The sequence below is a fragment of the Ammospiza nelsoni genome, chromosome 25 (assembly GCF_027579445.1).
Source record: "Ammospiza nelsoni isolate bAmmNel1 chromosome 25, bAmmNel1.pri, whole genome shotgun sequence".
Taxonomy (NCBI): domain Eukaryota; kingdom Metazoa; phylum Chordata; class Aves; order Passeriformes; family Passerellidae; genus Ammospiza; species Ammospiza nelsoni.
Genome location: NC_080657.1, coordinates 365,426 through 382,995, shown reverse-complemented (window position 1 = coordinate 382,995; position 17,570 = coordinate 365,426). Strand labels below are relative to the sequence as shown.

General features: G+C 68.9%; 3 protein-coding genes across 4 annotated transcripts; 2 read left to right on the top strand and 1 right to left on the bottom strand.

The window, feature by feature from the left end:
• SYTL1 (synaptotagmin like 1) lies at positions 1 to 5,814 on the top strand. The gene is made up of 16 exons (XM_059488735.1): positions 1 to 85; positions 630 to 742; positions 1,661 to 1,922; positions 2,232 to 2,377; positions 2,482 to 2,581; positions 2,883 to 2,922; positions 3,136 to 3,226; positions 3,375 to 3,457; positions 3,733 to 3,852; positions 3,949 to 4,115; positions 4,190 to 4,292; positions 4,388 to 4,549; positions 4,617 to 4,695; positions 4,787 to 4,886; positions 4,958 to 5,163; positions 5,258 to 5,814. The coding sequence occupies exons 3-16, from the start codon at positions 1,711 to 1,713 to the stop codon at positions 5,395 to 5,397; spliced, it is 1,749 nt and encodes a 582-aa protein (XP_059344718.1). The 5' UTR covers positions 1 to 85; positions 630 to 742; positions 1,661 to 1,710; the 3' UTR covers positions 5,398 to 5,814.
• A 288-nt stretch (positions 5,815 to 6,102) lies between these two features.
• CD164L2 (CD164 molecule like 2) lies at positions 6,103 to 11,243 on the bottom strand. Its single transcript, XM_059488739.1, has 6 exons — positions 11,068 to 11,243; positions 9,429 to 9,530; positions 8,891 to 8,968; positions 8,648 to 8,713; positions 7,892 to 8,060; positions 6,103 to 6,495 (listed from the first exon to the last, which is right to left on the bottom strand). The coding sequence occupies exons 1-6, from the start codon at positions 11,150 to 11,152 to the stop codon at positions 6,489 to 6,491; spliced, it is 507 nt and encodes a 168-aa protein (XP_059344722.1). The 5' UTR covers positions 11,153 to 11,243; the 3' UTR covers positions 6,103 to 6,488.
• Positions 10,570 to 14,391, top strand: GPR3 (G protein-coupled receptor 3). Of its 2 annotated transcripts, XM_059488738.1 has the most exons (3): positions 10,570 to 10,579; positions 11,703 to 11,725; positions 13,504 to 14,391. In XM_059488738.1, the coding sequence occupies exon 3, from the start codon at positions 13,618 to 13,620 to the stop codon at positions 14,389 to 14,391; it is 774 nt and encodes a 257-aa protein (XP_059344721.1). In that variant the 5' UTR covers positions 10,570 to 10,579; positions 11,703 to 11,725; positions 13,504 to 13,617. The 2 variants fall into 2 exon arrangements, with proteins under 2 accessions (XP_059344721.1, XP_059344720.1); XM_059488737.1 differs by lacking the exons at positions 10,570 to 10,579; positions 11,703 to 11,725 and having other exon boundaries at positions 13,402 to 14,391.
• Positions 14,392 to 17,570: the final 3,179 nt, after the last annotated feature.

The following is a 17,570-nucleotide window of genomic DNA, read 5'->3' as shown; positions in this document are numbered from 1 at the left end:
GGAGGCGCTCCCGGGGCTGCGCTGGAGTCACCGGGCACGGCCGGGCCGGGGCAGCGCCGGGGGCACGGAGAGCGCACCTGGGCAGGTGAGGGGGGCGCGGGGCTGAGCGGGGCCCGGGGGGCTCTGGGGGCCGCTCCCGCTGCTCTGGCCCCGCTCGGGGCTGCGCCCCCTCCTCCCCGTGCCCCGGTGGGGAGCCTGGGCTGGGGGCGCCGCTTTCAGGGGTGGCATTCCTTGTCCCCGGGCTGTGACACGGGCCTGGGGCTGACCCGAGCCCCCCGATGGGTCCCTGGTGCCGGGAGGAGCCGAGGGGGGCTCCGGGCAGCCCTGGGACCCGCCTGCGGGCTGGGGGCTCACCCGGGAGGGGCTGGCCGTGAGGGCACTGTGGGGAGGGGGCCTGGGGGGCGTTCCACGTCCCCCCTCCATCTTGTGGCGCTGCCTGCAGTGAGAAAAGGGGGGCGGGCAGGCCCCGGCTGCGGCTCGCTGGGGAGGCTGAACTGGTTTGACTGGTGCGGGGCGGGGGCCGGTGCCAGCACCCCCGGGGGCTCCGCTGCTGCTGCACGGCTCGGTCTGGGACCCCGAGGGAACGGGGCGCGCAGCAGCCCCGGCTCAGGCTAAGGTGACATTTTTAGGTGGTGGCTCTGTTCCGGGGTGGGGGAACCCCCCCGTGCGCCGGCGGTAAACAGGATACGGGCGGCTGCGGCGGGGAGACAGCGGCAGCATCGCCCCCGCCCCGGGAGAGAAGGTTCGTGCCCCCTGGAACCCTTCCTGACCCGGGCAGAGCCGGTTCGTGTCCCCGGGACCCCTCCTGGCCCCGGGGGGAGCTGGTTCGTGCCCCCAGACCTCTCCTGACCCCGGGGGGAGCTGGTTCGTGTCCTGAAACCCCTCCCGATCCCGCGGAGAGCCGGTTACTGCCCCCGGGACCCCTCCCAGAGCCATGTCGGGGCCGGTGTCTGAGGTCCCAGGGGCACCTGTGGGGCAGGGAAGGGACCCTCGAGGAGCAGGGGAGAGGCTGGGACAGGGCCACCCGTGGGGCGGGCTCAGGGTCACCTCTGGGGCTGGGACAGGGCCGCTGCTGGAGACGGGACACCCCCGGGTCGGCTCTGTGGGTGCCCAGAACCCGGGGCGTGCCCGGGGGGTGCCCGGGGGGTTCAGGCTGCTCCTGCCCCGCGGCTGCCGCAATTTCCTGCCCTGGGTGGCTCCAGGCAGCGCTTTCCCAACGCCGGGGACAGGAAGGGCCGCGGTGAGGCAGCGCCGGGCATGGGGCAAGACCCTCTGGAGATGCGATGGGCTGGGCACGGCCTCAGCCTGGCTCGGCTCAGCCCATGGCAGGGACAGCCGAGCCCCTTCTGCCATCTGTCCGTGTGCCCTGGCAGCCGGCGAATCCCTGGGAAAGCGGCAGGGGCAGAGCCAGCCCTGAGCAAACACGCTGGGCAAACAGCGGCCGCGGGCAGGGCCGGGCTGGCACGGAGCCGGCAGCGGGAGGAGCGGCCCGGTGTGCCCGGGCTGCCGGTGCTCTTACCGGGCACCCTCGGTACCGGCACGGCGTCCCTGGGCTGCCCGTTCCCTTTACCGGGCACTCCCGGCGCCGGCCCGGTGTCCCCGTTCGTGGCCGGGGGTGCTCAGGGGCGCGGGCTGAGCCCACCGCTCCGTGTCCTTGCAGCGGGATGAGCGGGGGGGATCCCCCCCAGCTGCCCCCAGCTGTCTCTCCCGATGCTGGCGTCGCTGGTGCACGCCCGTCGCGCTGAGCCGCCCCTGGCCCCGCGCTGGCCCCGCGCTGGCCCCGCGCTGGCCCCGCCGCCCCGCATGGCGCTGCAGCCCGAGGAGCTGGACCTGAGCTTCCTGACCGAGGAGGAGCGCGGCTGCATCGCCCGCGTCCTGCAGCGGGACTGGCAGCTCCGCCGGCGGGAGGAGGGCCGCGTCAGGTGGGCGGGGGTCGGGGTCACCCTTGGGGACAGCGGGGAGCCCCAGCAGCAGCTCCCTGGCGTCTGAGAGAGTTCCCCGTTCCCAGAGCAGCCAGGCCGAGGGTCCCCTGCCCAGCGGGGATGGGGTCACCTCTGAGCTCAGGGTTTGTCACACCAGCACCCGGAGTCCCACAGGCCCTGGGGAGGGGTCCTGCTGTCCCCCAGGCCCTGCTGGGGCGGCTCCATCCCCTGGGGAGGCTCTGGGGCGGTGGCAGAGGGGCCGATGGCAGTGCCAGCCTGGCGGTCCCAGCGTCCCCTCCCGCCCACCAGCAAACTCCGCAAGTCGGTGTCGGACCCGGCGCGGCTGCGGAGCCTCACCGGGGACTGGTTCAGCGACGCCCGCGCCCAGCGCCACCAGCACCCGCTGGGCTCCGACCTGGTGCGGGCCTCCATCCGCCGCAGGAGGCGGCCCCGGGGTACGCGAGGGGCGCGGGGGGCACCGGGACCGGGCTCGGCCTGCTGAGCTCCCCAGGAACGGGGGGGACAGGGCTCGGCTCGCTGAGCTCCCCGGTGTCCCCAGGAACGGGGGAGCTGGAGCGCGGCCCCAGCCTGGAGGCCATCGATGAGCCGCTGGCAGAGGACAGGGAGGATGAGGATGGTGCCTTGGAGACGGACGCGAGGTGAGGAAGGAAGGAAGGGCATCATCACCCCGCAGGTGCCCCAGGGCTGGTGGCACCTCACTGGTGCCCGCTGGGGCTGGCACGAGGGGGCTGGAGGGGCAGAACCCCCGGTGCAGGGGACGGTGCAGTCAGGGCTGGTGTCTGCCCCTGTGTCCACCACTGTCCCCCACCATCCCAGCATCTGTCTGTCCACCACCCCACTGTCCTCTGTCCCTCTGTCCATCTGTCCCAGTGTCTCCCACTGTCCTGGTGTCTGTCTGTCCACCATGCAGGCCAAACTAACGGTGGTCTCTTCCCGCAGTTCCCCCCCCAAGGAGGTGCAGGAGGCCACGGAGCCCCAGGTGGGTCCCTGCTGGGAGCCGAGCAGTGGGGTTCACCCTGCAGCACCCCAAGTGCCATTCCAGCGTTGTGCTGCACTTGGAGTGATGGGAAACATCCCACAAAATGTCCCGTGGGTGTCCCTTGGGTCATCCCTCATCCAGGAACACAGAGGGGAGGCCTGGGCTGGGGGATGAGGGGGTGCCCGGGGTCCCCTCTGACCCTTTCCCTCTCAGCCCAGCCCCCCCGGCCCGGCTGTGGAGGGGACCCCGGGATCACAGCCCGTGCTGCAGGGTGACACCCCCCCGAGGGAGCAGGACAGCCCAGGTGAGTGGGATGGGGTCGGTGCTGGGGGTGCTGGAGCCCCCCAGCCCTGCAGGGATCCCCTTCCTGCCCCCCCAAACTGCGGCCCTGCAGGGATCCCCCTCCTGCCGCCCCTGCCCCTTGGACCCCCGCCCACCCCTTGTCTTTGCAGGTGACACGGGGGGTCCCTCCCTGGGCTGGAGCAGCACCGAGGAGGAGCCAGACTCAGCACAGAGCAGCCACAGCGCTGGGCAGGTGGGATGGGGCTGGGGGACTACATGAGATTGGAGGGCTGGAGAGGGTCGTAAGGAGTTTTGGAGGGGGCATGTGGGGTTTTGGGGGTCTGGAGGTGTCTGTCTGGGGTTTTGGGGGTCTGGAGGTGTTTGTGTGCGGTTTTGGGGACCCGGGGGGACTGGACAAAACCAGCACAGCATGAGCTGCACCCAAGCACCAGGCCCTGCTGGGAGCTGGCTGTCCTCGGTGGGTCTGGGGGCCCAAGGGGGGGTGCTGACCCCTCTTTGCATTTCCAGAGACCAGAGACCCCCCAGACGGATCAGACCCCCCCAGACCCACTGACCCCACAGAACGGCCACACGCCCCCGAGGCTGCTGAGCGCCAGCTCCTCTGTGTCCAGCCTCAGCTCCTCCACGGTACTGGGACGGGGATGGGATGGGATGGGACTGGGCTTTGGGCTGGTGCAGGGCGGGCAGGGGCCACCTCCCCATCGCCCCTCACTCTTTCCCCAGCTGAGCGGGAGCCTGATGAGCCTGTACAGCGAGGGGGAGCTGGGCCGGGTGCCCGTGCGGGGCTGCGTGCAGTTCTCCCTGCGCTACCAGGCGGCCGAGAAGGAGCTGCAGGTGCACGTCCTGCGCTGCCGCCAGCTGGCCGAGGCCAAGAAGCAGCGCTCGGACCCGTGAGTGCCCCCGCCCCGCGGCGCTGCCCAGGGAGCCCCCGGCCCAGCGCCCCCAGCCCCTTTCTCGGCCCCAGGTACATCAAGACCTACCTGCTGCCCGACAAGTCCAACCGCAGCAAGCGCAAGACCGCCGTGAGGAAGAGGAGCTTGGACCCCGTCTTCAACGAGACCCTCAAGGTTCCTGGCCCTCCTTGGGGTGGGCTGGGGGGTCCCCAGGCTCAGACCGGGTGGGTGGGGATGGGCAATCTCACCCCGTGTGCCCTCCCCGCCAGTACAAGCTGGAGAAGAGGGACCTGCAGGGCCGGACCCTGAACCTGTCCGTGTGGCACCACGACAGCCTGGGCAGGAACCTCTTCCTGGGCGAGGTGGAGGTGGCGCTGGGCACCTGGGACTGGGCCAACACGCGACCCGAGTGGTTCAGCCTGCAGCCACGGGTGAGCCGCCCCCCTCCCGAGCCCCCCGTGGGCGCAGTGCCCCCGTAACCCCCCCTGTGCCCCTCAGATGCCCATCCCCTCGGACGGGCTGGCCAGCCGTGGCAGCCTCAACCTGGCACTCAAGTTCATCCCTGCTGGCTCGGAAGGTGAGCGGGGCCTGTGGGCAGCCGGGGGGTGGCATGGCACAGCACGCCATGGCACGGCACGGCACGGTGCCCCTGACCCCTCTGCCCCCAGGAGCGGGGATGCCGCCCACGGGCGAGCTGCACATCTGGGTGAAGGATGCTCAGGGCCTCATCCCGCTGCAGAGCGGCACCGTGGACGCCTTCGTGCAGTGGTAAGGGTGGGGGTGACACCGGGGACACCCGAGGGGCGGCTGGGGCGCCCCCTGACCCTGTGTCCCCCCAGCTACGTGCTGCCCGACGACAGCAAGGCCAGCCGGCAGAAGACGCGGGTGGTGAAGCGCAGCCTGAACCCCCTCTTCAACCACACCATGGTGTACGACGGCTTCCAGGCCAGGGACCTGGCCGAGGCCTGCGCCGAGTTCACCCTCTGGCACCACGAGGCCTTCTCCAAACGGCAGCTGGGCGGCATCCGCCTCAGCCTGGGCACCGGTGAGAGCAGGGGCTGTCCCCGGGCTGTCCCCAGCGTGTCCCCAGCCCCCAGTTTGTCCCCATGGCCGGCGCTGACGCGCTCCTCTCCCCGCAGGCAGCAGCTACGGGCTGCCCGTGGGCTGGATGGACTCCACGGCCGAGGAGCAGAGCGTGTGGCAGCAGCTGCTGCAGCAGCCGGGGCGCTGGGTGGAGGCGCTGCTGCCCCTGCGCACCGACCTGGTGCCCCGCGGGTAGCCCCCAGACCCACGGAGCGGCCGGGGCCACGGGACTGTGGGGTCCGGGCGGGCTGGGGTCTGTGCCCTCCCTCAGCAGCAATGAAGGGGCACCAGAGGGCACATCTGGCGGCTTTGTATTGCTGTGGGCACATCTGGCGGCTTTGTATTGCTGTGGGCACATCTGGCGGCTGTTCATTGCCCTGGCCAGCATCCCCTGCCTTCTCCCTCCGCTGTGGGGCTGGAGCTGCTGCGCCCCACTGCTCCCGGTGTGGGGCTGGAGGTGTCTGTATGGGGTTTTGGGCACCTGGGGGGACTGGAGTCACACACTCATCCTCACAGAACAAACCCCTCTCTCAAACTTCTCCACATCCCTAGGGTACTTTAACCCTTTAATCCACTGCCTAAGCATAACTAATTTCCTCAACGGAGGACAAAACTTTGCCTCTCACCTTACTGACCTTTCCTTCCACGCCCGTCCTTCCAGCCCCGGGGGGCACGGGGGCCCTGCTCTGCCAGGGTGCCCCATTCCTTACTGGGGTGCCCCACACCGGGCTGCCCCATCCCCCTGGGACCCCACACCGGTTCCCAGTCACTGGGGGGACTGGAGTCACTTGGGACCACCCCCCACTCCCACCCTGTGGCAGAGCAGCCAAATCCACAAAGGTGTTTTTGCTGTCCCAGGACTGCTGGGGCTGCGGGGTGACAATGACATGGACACCAGAAATTACAGGAAAATCCTTTATTGGTTTCTGTGCCCCCGGTATGGGGCTGGGGTCCCAAAGGGTCCCCCGGTGCCCCCCATGGCCGTGTCCCCTGGTCCCTGGGTGCCCTGGCAAGCACAGGGTGGGGGCCCAAGGAGGGATTCAGGGCTGGAGGGGCCCCCCGGCCCAGCGGCACCCCTGGGAGCAGCCGGGGGGGCCCAGACCCCCGGAGCACCCCCAGGCACCGTGTAGGGGGGTCGGGGGTGCCTGTCCCACCCCGGCTCCTGGCCTTGCATAGTCGTGGTGGGGGGCTGTGTGGGGTTGCAGCCCCCTGGCCGCAGGCAGGGGGACACCAGCGGTGGCCTCTTCACTGGGGGGGCCAGGACAGCGACCCCAGCCCGGGGGGAGCTCAGATCCTGGGGGTTGGACAGAGAGGAGACGTAGCAGGAAAGGGGCTCCACCCTGGGGGTCCCGGCCCCTCACGGCCCCAGGGGGGGTTTGGGGTGTCCCAGGGCCCACCCACGCCAAGGGGGAGGGTTGGACTGCACTGAAGGGAGGGAGGGGTCCCCTGCACCCCCCAGACACAGCACAGACACCGCTTGGAGGGAGGGGGGGTCCCCTGTACCCCTCCCCACCACAGTAAGCCCCGGACACAGCACAGACACCGCCTGGCAGAGTTTAATGGGGCAGCCCGAGCTACAGCGTCACCCCACAGCACACGGCACGCACCCCCTCCCCAAAACAGCACACAGAGAGGGTGGGGGAGAGGGACCCCCGAGCCGCCCAGAGCACACAGAGGCACAGCAAAGCACACAGCAAGGCCCTGGCTCCGCTCCCCTGCCGGGCACGGGGGATCGGGCAGGGCTGGGAGCTCCGGCCAAAATCCTGCAGGGAGAAGCACCCGGGAGCCCCGAGGGGACCCCCAGCCCCATGAGCCTCGAGACTGTGGGGAGGCAGTGGGGCAGGGGGTGCTGGGGCCAAACTGGGGCCAGACAGGGAGCCCTGCGTTCCCCTGCTCGCAGGGAGGCTCAGGGTGGGGCTGGGGGCACTGGGGGTACAGGGGACACCTCACCCCAGTGGCAGAAGGGGCTCTATGGGGCTGCCCCCCGAGGGGCTCCATGCCACAAAGGGGGCCAGGGGGAACCCCCTTCCCTTCCCTCCCTAACAACCGACAGGAAACAGCAAAACCAGTTGGGAAACGCCGTCATGCAAACCAGCAGGGAGGGCCCCGTCCCCTGTGCCCGGGGAGGGCGAGGCAGGGGTGAAGCTCTGGGGAGGATGGGGTGGGGGGCACCCCCTGCCCTCTGCCCAGCACCTACTGGTTGTCCTCTCTGCAGCGTGGAAGGAAAGAGAGAGGGGGCACGGCCCCACATCAGACACGGCGACCCTGGGACGAGGGGACAGCACCGAGACCCCCTGGCAGGGCCCAGGGACACATCTGGCACATCTGGGACCCCCCCGGCAGTGCCTAGGGACACATCTGGGACCCTCCCAGCCCTGGGGGGGGCTCAGAGCCAGGACCCAGACAGACAGACAGGCAGAGGGGGCAGGACAGCTGGACAAGGGGACAGGCAGGGGGATGTGAACCCTCCATCTCCCAAATCATCCCCTGAAGCGTGGGGACAGACTGGCACAAAGAGCCACGGGACACGGGACAGAGGGACACAGCACAGTGGGGACACAGGACAATCGGACACAGGACAGAGGGGACACAGGACACTCCCCAGGTGACCCAGTCCTGACCGCAGGGATGGCCTGGCCCGGGTCCCCTCCCTCCCTCCTGAATCCCGGGAAGCTTGGGGGAGCCCTTACAGCGTTTGGTAGGTGCTGTCCTTGGACTTGATGAACTTGAAGAGGAAGAAGGCCACGGCCTGCAGGCACAGCACCAGCACCATGCCCCCGATGAAGCTGGCCGTGTCGAAGCCGGGCGCGTGGAACTCGGGGCTGCCCGTCAGCGGGGCACTCGTGGTGGTGGTGGTCCCTGGTGCCAGGGAAAACTGGGGTTTGGGCAGCCGTGGGGGCTGCTGGCACCCCTGACACCAAAGAGAGGGGATTTGGGGTGCCAGGGGTCCTGAGGAAACTGTGGCTGCTCAGGGAGGGATGGCAGCTCCCACCTTGGAGCTGGGGTGTCCCCACCAATCCGAGGCTGCTGGGATGGGCTCAGCCCCGTGCCAGAGCAGCTGGAGCTGCAGGAAAGGAGCCAGCAGCAAGAAGATCCCGGCGGATCAATAATTCAGCAGGCTCCAGGCTCTGGTTTCCTGCTGTGCTCTCCAGTTCCCCCTTACTGGAAGAGGCTCCTGCTCCACTCCCAGCCAAGGCAGCTGGCAATTGCCAGCAAGGCTGGGGTCAGGGCTTGCTCCTGATGGGTGCCATGAGTGCAGAGAGAGGGGACAGGGACAGGGCTGTGACAGGGACAGTGGGGACATCCCTTGGCCCAGCACTGAGTCAGCTCCACTCATCCCTCCCAAAGGGACGTGAGCTAGAGAGGGAAGAGCCTTGCTGGGACAAGTCCCTGGGGCACCCAGGACCCCACCCCACGGCCTCCCACCCCTCCCCAGAGCCACTCACTTGTGGGGTGTGTCACTGGCTCCTTGCTGTGGGACCGTGGGGGCTCCTCCGTGTGGGACTTCAGTGCTGGAGAAGGCAGGGACAGAGGGCAGGGGGTAAAGGGGTGTCAGGGGACATTGCCCCACAGCCCTGCAGCCATCCCCTCCTTCCCATGGTGGGATTTCACCCCCATGGCCCCCGCAGCAGCAGCAGCAGCTCTGTCCCCAAGGCCAGAGGGTCTGGGGGCTTTGGGCTCGGGGTTACCTCGGCACAGGGCGCTGCTGTTGTAGAGAGCGCAGGTCCCCTGCACCGCTGAGCCTCTCTGCACGCAGCTCCCTGCTCCTGGGGAAAGGAGCAGAGTTCTCAGGGATCCCCAGCCAGCCCTGCCCAGGCCCAGGGCTGCCCAGGCACCCGAGGGGTTGGGAGGAGGGGGTTTCATTCCTGGGCTGGGTATCCCCCTGGGGGTCAGGGATTGGGGGCTCAGAGCTGCACCCCGCAGGGCAGAGCCCCAGGCAGGGCCTTTGGGAGCAGCTGAGATGGGGAAAGCAGCTGGGACTGGGCACCCAAGGGTGCTGGGAGCCACCACCCCGGGCACTGGGGCTGGGGAGGGCTGGTGGGAGCCCCTCTGTGTGCCCACCCAGCCGAGACCCTCACCTGGCTCCTCGGGGGTCCCCAGCCCCTCACTGGCTCCTCGGGGGTCCCCAGCCCCTCACCTGGCTCCTCGGGGGTCCCCAGCCCCTCACTGGCTCCTCGGGGGTCCCCAGCCCCTCACCTGGCTCCTCGGGGGTCCCCAGCCCCTCACCTGGCTCCTCGGGGGTCCCGCAGCCCGCCCAGACGCAGCCGGTGCCGTTGTGGGGGTGCACAGCTGTGCACAGCTCGCAGGAGCTCAGCTGGCCACACTCTCCTGCCAAAGCCGGGGAGGGGCCGTGAGGGCAGCGCCAGCACCCACCCTGCGGCCCTGGGGAGGGGGCTGCACCCCCAGCCCCAATTCTGGTGGGGCAGCAGGAGGGAGGAGGGCACATCCCATAGCACCAAACCCGTCCCCATGGGGTGTTTGTAGCATCACCAGCCCTCCAGCGAGGGGACGGCCCCAGCTGCAGCTCCCACGCAGCTCACACAGGGCCCCCCCATCACCCACAGCGCAGGAAACACCCCCGGCACGGGGATCTGGGGTCCTTGGTGGAGGTTGGAACGAGAGCAGCCGCAGCTCCAGCCCGGCCGGGGTTACCCGGGCAGCGTCCCCGCTCTGCCCGCCCCGGCCATCCCGCGGGACCCCCGTTCCCGGCCCGGTGAGTCACCGGTGTGTGCGGAGCCGCTCTTCCCCCACCCGCGCTCATCATTAATTTACAGCGCTGGCTGCGCAGGGAGGCTGCGGGAGCGCTGCCCGCTCCCCATCCCGGAACGGGCCCGGGGCCGCTCCCCACGCTGGGGTGCCCCGGGCTCGCCGGGCAAACCCTCCGGGCCGGGCTCTCCGGAGCGGGCACAGGGAGCGGAGCGGGCACAGGGAGCGGAGCGGGCACAGGGAACGGAGCGGGCACAGGGAACGGAGCGGGCACAGGGAATGGAGCGGGCACAGGGAGCGGAGCGGGCACAGGGAGCGGAGCGGGCACAGGGCACCGTGCCGGCAGCGCTCCCCTTTGGGGCCACCGCTGCAGCCCCCCAGCTTTTAGGGCTCCCCAGACCCCTGCGCGGCTGGCAGGAAAGCCCCTTCCCCTCCTTGCCAGGAAAAGCCAAGGGGGCGCAAGGCACGGGAAGCGGAGATGCTGCGGCCCCATTGCCATGGCTACGGGAGGGGGGTGGGCACGCCGCTGGCCCCCCCTCCGGCATTCGGAGACCTGCCGGGAGCCAATGGGAAAGTAGGACTTTGTTCGCAAGGCTTTGGGCAGGTTTATAATTTATTTTTATCGCGGCAGGCGCAGGAACAGACGTGTGAGCGCAGCGCTGTCAGCTCCCGCTCCTGCCGCCAGGTGTGGGGAGGGAGGGAGGGAGGGAGGGGGCGGCCCAGGGCACCCCCCGCCCCCAGGGGCGCTCCGGGAACACGCGTGGGACCGGCCAGGGTGGAAACGTCTGCCTGCAGCAGCCGGGGATGGGAGCGGGGAGCGGGAGGAAGCCCGGGGTTTGCATAATTAATGCCCGGAGTTGCAGCGCCTCGGGAAGGAGGGGACGCTCCGCTCCCGTCTCCCCGCCACGAGGTCCCCACACTTTTTGGGGAGGACTGGGGCCCTGCTCGCCGCTCATCCCGCGCTCCCCCCTGGCCCTCGGGGGTCCCAGCCCGGAGCACGGACGGCAGCGGGGCTGGGGTCCCCCTCCCCCAAACCGAGCCCGGGCGACCGAGTTCCGTGGGGGCGAGAGAATCCCTAGGACAAACAGACCCCCACAGAAAAGTTGGGCTGCCCCGGAGCTGCCGAGGCCCGCGCTCCCCTCCCCGGCCCCGGCCGTACCTGCGCGGGTGGGAGCGGGTCCGTGCGCGCACAGGAGCGCGCACAGGAGCGCGCAGCGCAGCGCCGCGGGGCCCGGCGGGGCCATGGCCCGGCCCGGCTCGGCTCGGCCCGGCGCGGCACGGTCCCGGCGGATCTCCCGGGAGAGCGGAGCGCAGCAGATGCGCGCCCGCGGGAGGCGGCCCCGGCGGCGCGGGGGAGGGGGGGCGGCCCCGCCTCGGCCCGCCCCGCCCCGCCCCGGCGGGCCTGGCCCGGGCTGGGGGGGCTCTCACGGGGTGCGAACCCCCCATGGCACCCACCGAGCACCCACCCGTCGGCCGTGGGAGAGCCGGGGCTGCCCGGACTGCACACCTGTACACTCTGTGCACACCTGTACACAACCTGTACACACCTGCACCCCCTGTGCACACCTGTGCACACCTGTGCGCACCTGTACACATCTATACCCCCTGTGCACACCTGTACACACTGTGTACACTGCACACACACCGCACACCTGCCCATCCTGCACGCCCTGTACACACCTGCCCGCTCCGTGCGCCTGCAGCCGGCCTGTGCCCAGCGCCCCGCACACCCCGCACTCCCTGCCCGCTCCGGGCCCGTGCCCGGGACACTCCGGTCCCTGCCCGGGCTCCGAGGGGTCCCAGCAGAGCCTCAGCCGGTCCGGGCTCCCCGGGACCCCCTCTCTCCTCGGCGGGGACAGATCCCCGGCTTCGAGGAACCGGCGCCGGGGAAGAGTCCGGAGGAGCGCAGCCCTGTCCTTCCTCCTCTCCTCCTCCTCCTCCCCGGGGGCAGAGCTCCCGCAGCCCCCCCGGCCGCGCGTTCCCGCTCCTCCGGACCCTGAATTATTCAGCCCGGCTGTGGGAACGTCCCACGGGGACGCACCGGGAGGGGAGGGCGCAGCGCAGCCCCGGCCGTGCGGAGGAAGGACGGGCCCCGTCCTCGACCACTCCTCACCCCCAGCTCGGGGCCGCCCCCTCCAGCGGAGCCCCCAAACCTCCGCATTGCGGGGGGAGAGAGGGCCGGGGCAGCCCCGTGCCCGGCTCCTTCCCGGCAGCACGGCGGTGACCGGGGCTGGGGGGTCCCTCGGGGCTGGGGGATCCCTCTGGGGTCCAGGGGTTCCTTGGTCGCTCGGGGGTCCCTCTGGGCTCGGGGTTCCCTCGGGGCTGGGGGGGTCCCTCTGGGCTCGGGGGTCCCTCTGGGCTGGGGGGGTCCCTCTGGGCTCGGGGGTCCCTCTGGGCTCGGGGGTCCCTCTGGGCTGGGGGGGTCCCTCTGGGCTGGGGGGTCCCTCTGGGTGGGGGGTCCCTCTGGGCTCGGGGGTCCCTCTGGGCTGGGGGGTCCCTCTGGGCTGGGGGGGTCCCTCTGGGCTGGGGGGTCCCTCTGGGCTCGGGGGTCCCTCTGGGCTGGGGGGTCCCTCTGGGGTCCCGGGGTCCCTCTGGGGTCCAGGGGTTCCTCGGGGCTCGGGGGCGGCGGGCGGGGGCGGGCGGGGGGTTGGGGGGGGGTGTGTGTGTGCGCTGTTTTTTTATGAATGAGCGGCGATTACTATGCGGCTCGCGCGCTCCCGCGCAGCCCGCGCGGGCGCTGATTGGCTCCGCGGCGGCATTGACGTCACGGCGGGGCCGGGGGCCGTGAGTCACCCGCGCCGGCCCCCCCGGCCCCGCTCGGTCCGGGCGCTATAACTCGGCGGCGCCCATGGCACCGGGCAGCGCCGCGCAGCCCCGCAGGTGAGTGCCGGGCACCGGCGGCACCGGCGGAGGGGGGCCCGCTCTGGCGGAGCGCCGAGCCACGGGGAGGGTGGCGAGGGGCGGCCGTGCTGCCCGCCCGGGCAGGGGGAGAGCCCCAGGGTAAGGAGGGATGCCATGGTGGGGATAGAGGGGGGTGTCTGCTCCCGCGGGGTGATGGTCGGGGGGCAGGGGCACCCCTTTACCTGCTGCTGGAGATCCCCTCACTTTGGTGTTTTCCTTTGCCAGTCCTGCTTCTCTGGATTTACCCATCAAAATCATGCAGTGCCCATGCCCCGGCAGCTAAGGCAGGCATGAGCATGGGTGGCGTGTGTGTGTGCGTGTGTGCGTGTGTGTGTGCATGTCTGTATGTGTGTGTTCCCTCCCCTTTATTCACCTATTTATTTTATTCACCTATTCATTTATTTCTAAACCATCTTATCCAGAAAAATCCCCTCGGAGCAAACAGTGAGCACGCCCTCAACCTCCACTGCTCTGCCCACCCTCCTGAGGACAACTTTTGGGGGCAGGCAGTGCTGTCCCATCCAGGTGGCACAGGGACAGCTCGTGGACAGCAGCTGCTGGGGGCTGCTCTTGCAGGCCCCCCTCTGCCACCATGATGGAGAAAGGGCCCCCCAACTCCAGCGAAGGCCAGCAGGGCTGGTTCTCAGCCAGGAACGGCAGCGGCAGCTCCTTGGATCTGGAGTCTGTGGTGCAGCCCCTCGCCTTGAACCCGTGGGACGTTGTCCTCTGCATCTCGGGGACCATCATCTCCTGTGAGAACGCCATCGTGGTGGTGGTCATCTTCTACAGCCCGGCCTTCCGCGCCCCCATGTTCCTCCTGATCGGCAGCCTGGCCACCGCCGACCTGCTGGCGGGCGTGGGGCTGATGCTGCACTTTGCCTTCGTGTACTTCATCCCGTCCGAGGCCGTCAGCCTCCTCACCGTGGGGCTGCTGGTCAGCTCCTTCACGGCCAGCGTCTGCAGCCTGCTGGCCATCACCATCGACCGCTACCTGTCCCTCTACAACGCCCTGACCTACTGCTCGGAGAGGACGGTCACCAGGACCCACATCATGCTGCTGCTCACCTGGGGAGCCTCCATCGGCCACGGGCTGCTGCCCGTGCTGGGCTGGAACTGCCTGCGGGAGCCGTCGGCCTGCAGCGCGGCCAGGCCGCTGACCAGGAGCCACCTGGCGCTGCTGTCGGCCTCGGTGCTGGCGGTGCTGGCGGCGATGCTGCAGCTGTACGTGCAGATCTGCCGCATCGTGTGCCGGCACGCGCACCAGATCGCCGTGCAGAGGCACTTCTTGGCCGGCTCCCGCTACGGCGCCAGCTCGCGCAAGGGCATCGCCACGCCGGCCGTGATCCTGGGCACGCTGGCGTCCTGCTGGCTGCCCTTTGCCGTCTTCGGGCTGCTGGGGGAGCGCGGCTCCGCGGCGCTCTGCGCCCACGCCGCGCTGCTCCCCGCCGCCTACGGCTCGCTGCTGAACCCCGTCATCTACGCCTTCAGGAACCGCGAGATCCAGAAGGTGCTGTGGGCCGCGTGCTGCGGCTGCGTGTCCCCCTCGCCGCCCTTCCGCTCCCGCTCCCCCAGCGACGTCTGATCCCCAGCCCTCACTCACCTTCCCTTCATCGCAGTCGGGGGGTTTGCTCTCATCTCCCCTTTTCATGCAGGAGCTCTTGGAAACAAGCAGCTCTTCCCAGCCTCGTCCTCTTAGGGCACAACCCCTTCTTCTCTATTTTTCCACTTTTTGAATAGAGACAAAGATGTATTTTTTATCCATAATATAATCTATATTTATGTGTCAGAGAGAGGGGGCCGATCCTCATATTTTCTTTAAAACTATTTATGATGCTTTATTTTTTTAAGGGTGGGGAAACGCCAGGAACGTTCACCCCCTCTTGTTGTTTTTACAACCTTGTTATTTACCTCAGATAGTCAAAATATATTTTATACATTTGGGGAAGGGGAGGAGAGACTCGTTGCCAGAGGAGGAGGGACTCAACCCCCTCCCCCCTTCTCCCAGCCGTCCATTTATTTATTTATTGGTATTTGAATTATTATTTAATTCGATTTCCGTGCCTCCCTCCCGCGCCCAGCGCTGGGCCCTGCTGCCCTCTAGTGCTCGCTGCCTTCAGGAGGGGGGGGCTGCCCGATCCTCTGCACCCCCAAACCCACAATTTTGGGGTCCTCTGTGTGCTGCCACCCCCCTCACGGCACCCGGGGCCCCCCTGCCAAAGCCTTTCTTTGCACTGGGGTTGGATTTGCACATTTCTGGGGAGACGGATGTGAAAAGCCCCTTGTGAAGGGTACCCCTGGGCATGGGGACCCCTCGGGATGGGGACCCCTCGGTGGGTCAGGGTGGAGGGGCTGTTCTTGTTTACAACTCTGGTAGGGGAATAAATTAATTTGTGGTACGAGGCGCGGCTGTTTGATGCTGGGGAGGGGGTGGGTCGGTGTTTCCCGAGGGGGCAGAGCAGGGGGAGGTTCCCGAGCGCCACCGGGGCCATCCCCTGCTCCGTTTCCCTGCTCCCGGATGAGAGATGCCGAGTGACAGCGCTTCCCGCTCCCATCACATCCTGTTAGCAGGAGCTGGCCCGGGGGGAGCAGCGCGGATGGCCCTGACCATCCTCATCCTCGCAGGCCCAGCGGGCACAGGGGCTGCATCCAGCGCTGCTGGTGACATCCGACATGTCCCCCACCCAGGGATGGCAGGGGCTCATTCATGGCATCCATCCGAGGGGTGCAGCCTGGGCCCTCCACAGCAGGAATCTCTGCCTCCACCTCTGCCCCCAGACCCTCTCCTGGTGAGGGGGGCACAGGGGGCCGAGCCCAGCACCCCCTCACTGAGATTCCCAGAGTCACGGGATCTGAGCGCCCACCCCGGCTGCCTGCCAGGTTAATAATGGCAGAGCTAATTAGGGCAGCTCAGCCCCCGGGTACCGCCTGTGCACCCCCCGAGCCCCCCGGCCGGGGCAGCAGCGCTCTCACAGCAATTTGTGCATCCCGGATGTGCCGGGATGCGGCAGAGCCCGGGGCCGGAGCAGCCGTGCCCAGGGATGCGTGCGGCCCCCGGCTCTGCTCACCTGGGCTGGGACCTGGTGGCAGCCCCGAGGCTGCGGCTGTTTATTGCACAGGAAACGCAGATTGCACCGGCTGAGCGCTGGCAGGGGCTGTGCCAGCAGGTGATGGGGCTGAGTGGGGGCTGAGGGACCCACAGATGGTCCCTGCTCTCCCAGGGCTGGGGATGGGGAATTTGGGGCTCCCCCGTCCCCAGCGAGGTTGAGCCGGAGGCTGGAGCTGCTCATTCTACCCAGGGCCCAGCTGAGATCCCTCAGGAGATAAATCCTGCCAAGCCTGCCTCCCCCAGCAGTGAAAACCCTGCAATTCCCAGCTCTGCTGTGCTCAGGGGCAGTTTTTACCTGGTGATTCTTAGATCAACATCACGTGGCAGCTGAAACGGCTTTTCTCTCCCTCGTGCTTCCCCCGCTGATGCCTTCAGAGGGAGCTTCTTTCTCCACGGTGTGCGAGCCCACCCAGTTCCTCCCACTCCCTGGGGTCCCTGTCCCTCGCTGGGGACAGGGTGGCACACCAGAGTGTGCAAGGCACAGAGGCAGCACCGTTCAGGTGTGCTGGAGCCCCGCGAATGTCACCCTCAGCCACCACGGGGCCATTGCCCAGCTCCGTGTGCCCCTTCCTGGGTGGGAGAGGCACCTTTGGCTCCTGCCTGTGCCCGTTCCCTGCCCCGGGAGGGATGGGGGAGCCCTGGGATGGGGGAACCCTGGGATGGGGGAGCCCTGGGATGGGGGAACCCTGGGATGGGGGAGCCCTGGGATGGGGGAGCCCCTGGGATGGGAGAGCCCCTGGGATGGGGGAACCCTGGGATGGGGGAGCCCTGGGATGGGGGAACCCTGGGATGGGGGAGCCCCTGGGATGGGGGAACCCTGGGATGGGGGAGCCCTGGGATGGGGGAGCCCTGGGATGGGGGAGCCCTGGGATGGGAGAGCCCCTGGGATGGGGGAGCCCCAGCCCCAGCCCTGCTGGTCGCTCTCCAGCCAGCCCAGAGCCATTCCTGGCTGCTCCAGGCCTCTGGGGGATGATGGAGCAGGCAGGGACACACAGCAGGGCCCAGCCTGCTCCATTTTTGTGTGGAGAAAGATGCAATAAGTGAAGCTATAAAAAAAAGAGTTAAATCCACCCAAGAAGGTGCCAGAGTGCTGAGCAGCCACCCCCATGCCAGGGATGTGCAGGAGAGGCTCGGGGGGGACCAAGAGCCCAACTTTGGGGTTAAAATACGAGCCAGGAGAGGTGGGCACGGCCTCAGCCCAGCTGTGCTGGCACATCTGGCAGGGCCAGCCCTCCCCAGGCTCCCAGCAGATGCTGCAGGCACAGGCAGCTCCTGTCCCCAAGGCCTGGCTGTGCTGCAGGGCCCGCAGGGGCTGGGTTGGGGTTCATTCACCTCTCTGCTGTGAGCAGCCCTGTCCTGCCGGCAGCAGTGGGGCCCAGATCTGGCTCCAAGCACTTGCCCTTGGCCACCGAGCGGGTGAGAGAGCTGGCAGCACCCACAACAGAGCCAGGGCTGCTCCCAAAGCACCCTGCTCCAGCCCTGGTGCCAAAAGCTCCGGGGTTTGCCAGATGGGAGGAGGGAAGGAGGCTGCTGCTGCCAAACCTCCCCCTGGCACCCCGAGCCCCAAATGCCCTGCCTGGGGCGCAGCCCAGAGCTGCCCTTCCCACACCCCATGCCAGGGCTGGCTCTGTGCTCTCAGTGCCCCACTGGGTGCC

Excerpts from the sequence above, each read along its gene's own strand:
- CD164L2 (XM_059488739.1), bottom strand. The coding sequence starts at position 11,152 with ATGGCCCCGCCGGGCCCCGCGGCGCTGCGCTGCGCGCTCCTGTGCGCG. Across the intron at positions 9,531-11,067 it reads ACCCGCTCCCACCCGCGCAG|GAGAGTGTGGCCAGCTGAGC; the intron begins GTACGGCCGGGG and ends CGGCTTTGGCAG. Across the intron at positions 8,714-8,890 it reads CAGCAGCGCCCTGTGCCGAG|CACTGAAGTCCCACACGGAG; the intron begins GTAACCCCGAGC and ends TGCCTTCTCCAG.
- SYTL1 (XM_059488735.1), top strand. The coding sequence starts at position 1,711 with ATGCTGGCGTCGCTGGTGCACGCCCGTCGCGCTGAGCCGCCCCTGGCC. Across the intron at positions 4,887-4,957 it reads GTGGACGCCTTCGTGCAGTG|CTACGTGCTGCCCGACGACA; the intron begins GTAAGGGTGGGG and ends GTGTCCCCCCAG. Across the intron at positions 5,164-5,257 it reads CCGCCTCAGCCTGGGCACCG|GCAGCAGCTACGGGCTGCCC; the intron begins GTGAGAGCAGGG and ends CTCTCCCCGCAG.
- GPR3 (XM_059488737.1), top strand. The coding sequence starts at position 13,402 with ATGATGGAGAAAGGGCCCCCCAACTCCAGCGAAGGCCAGCAGGGCTGG.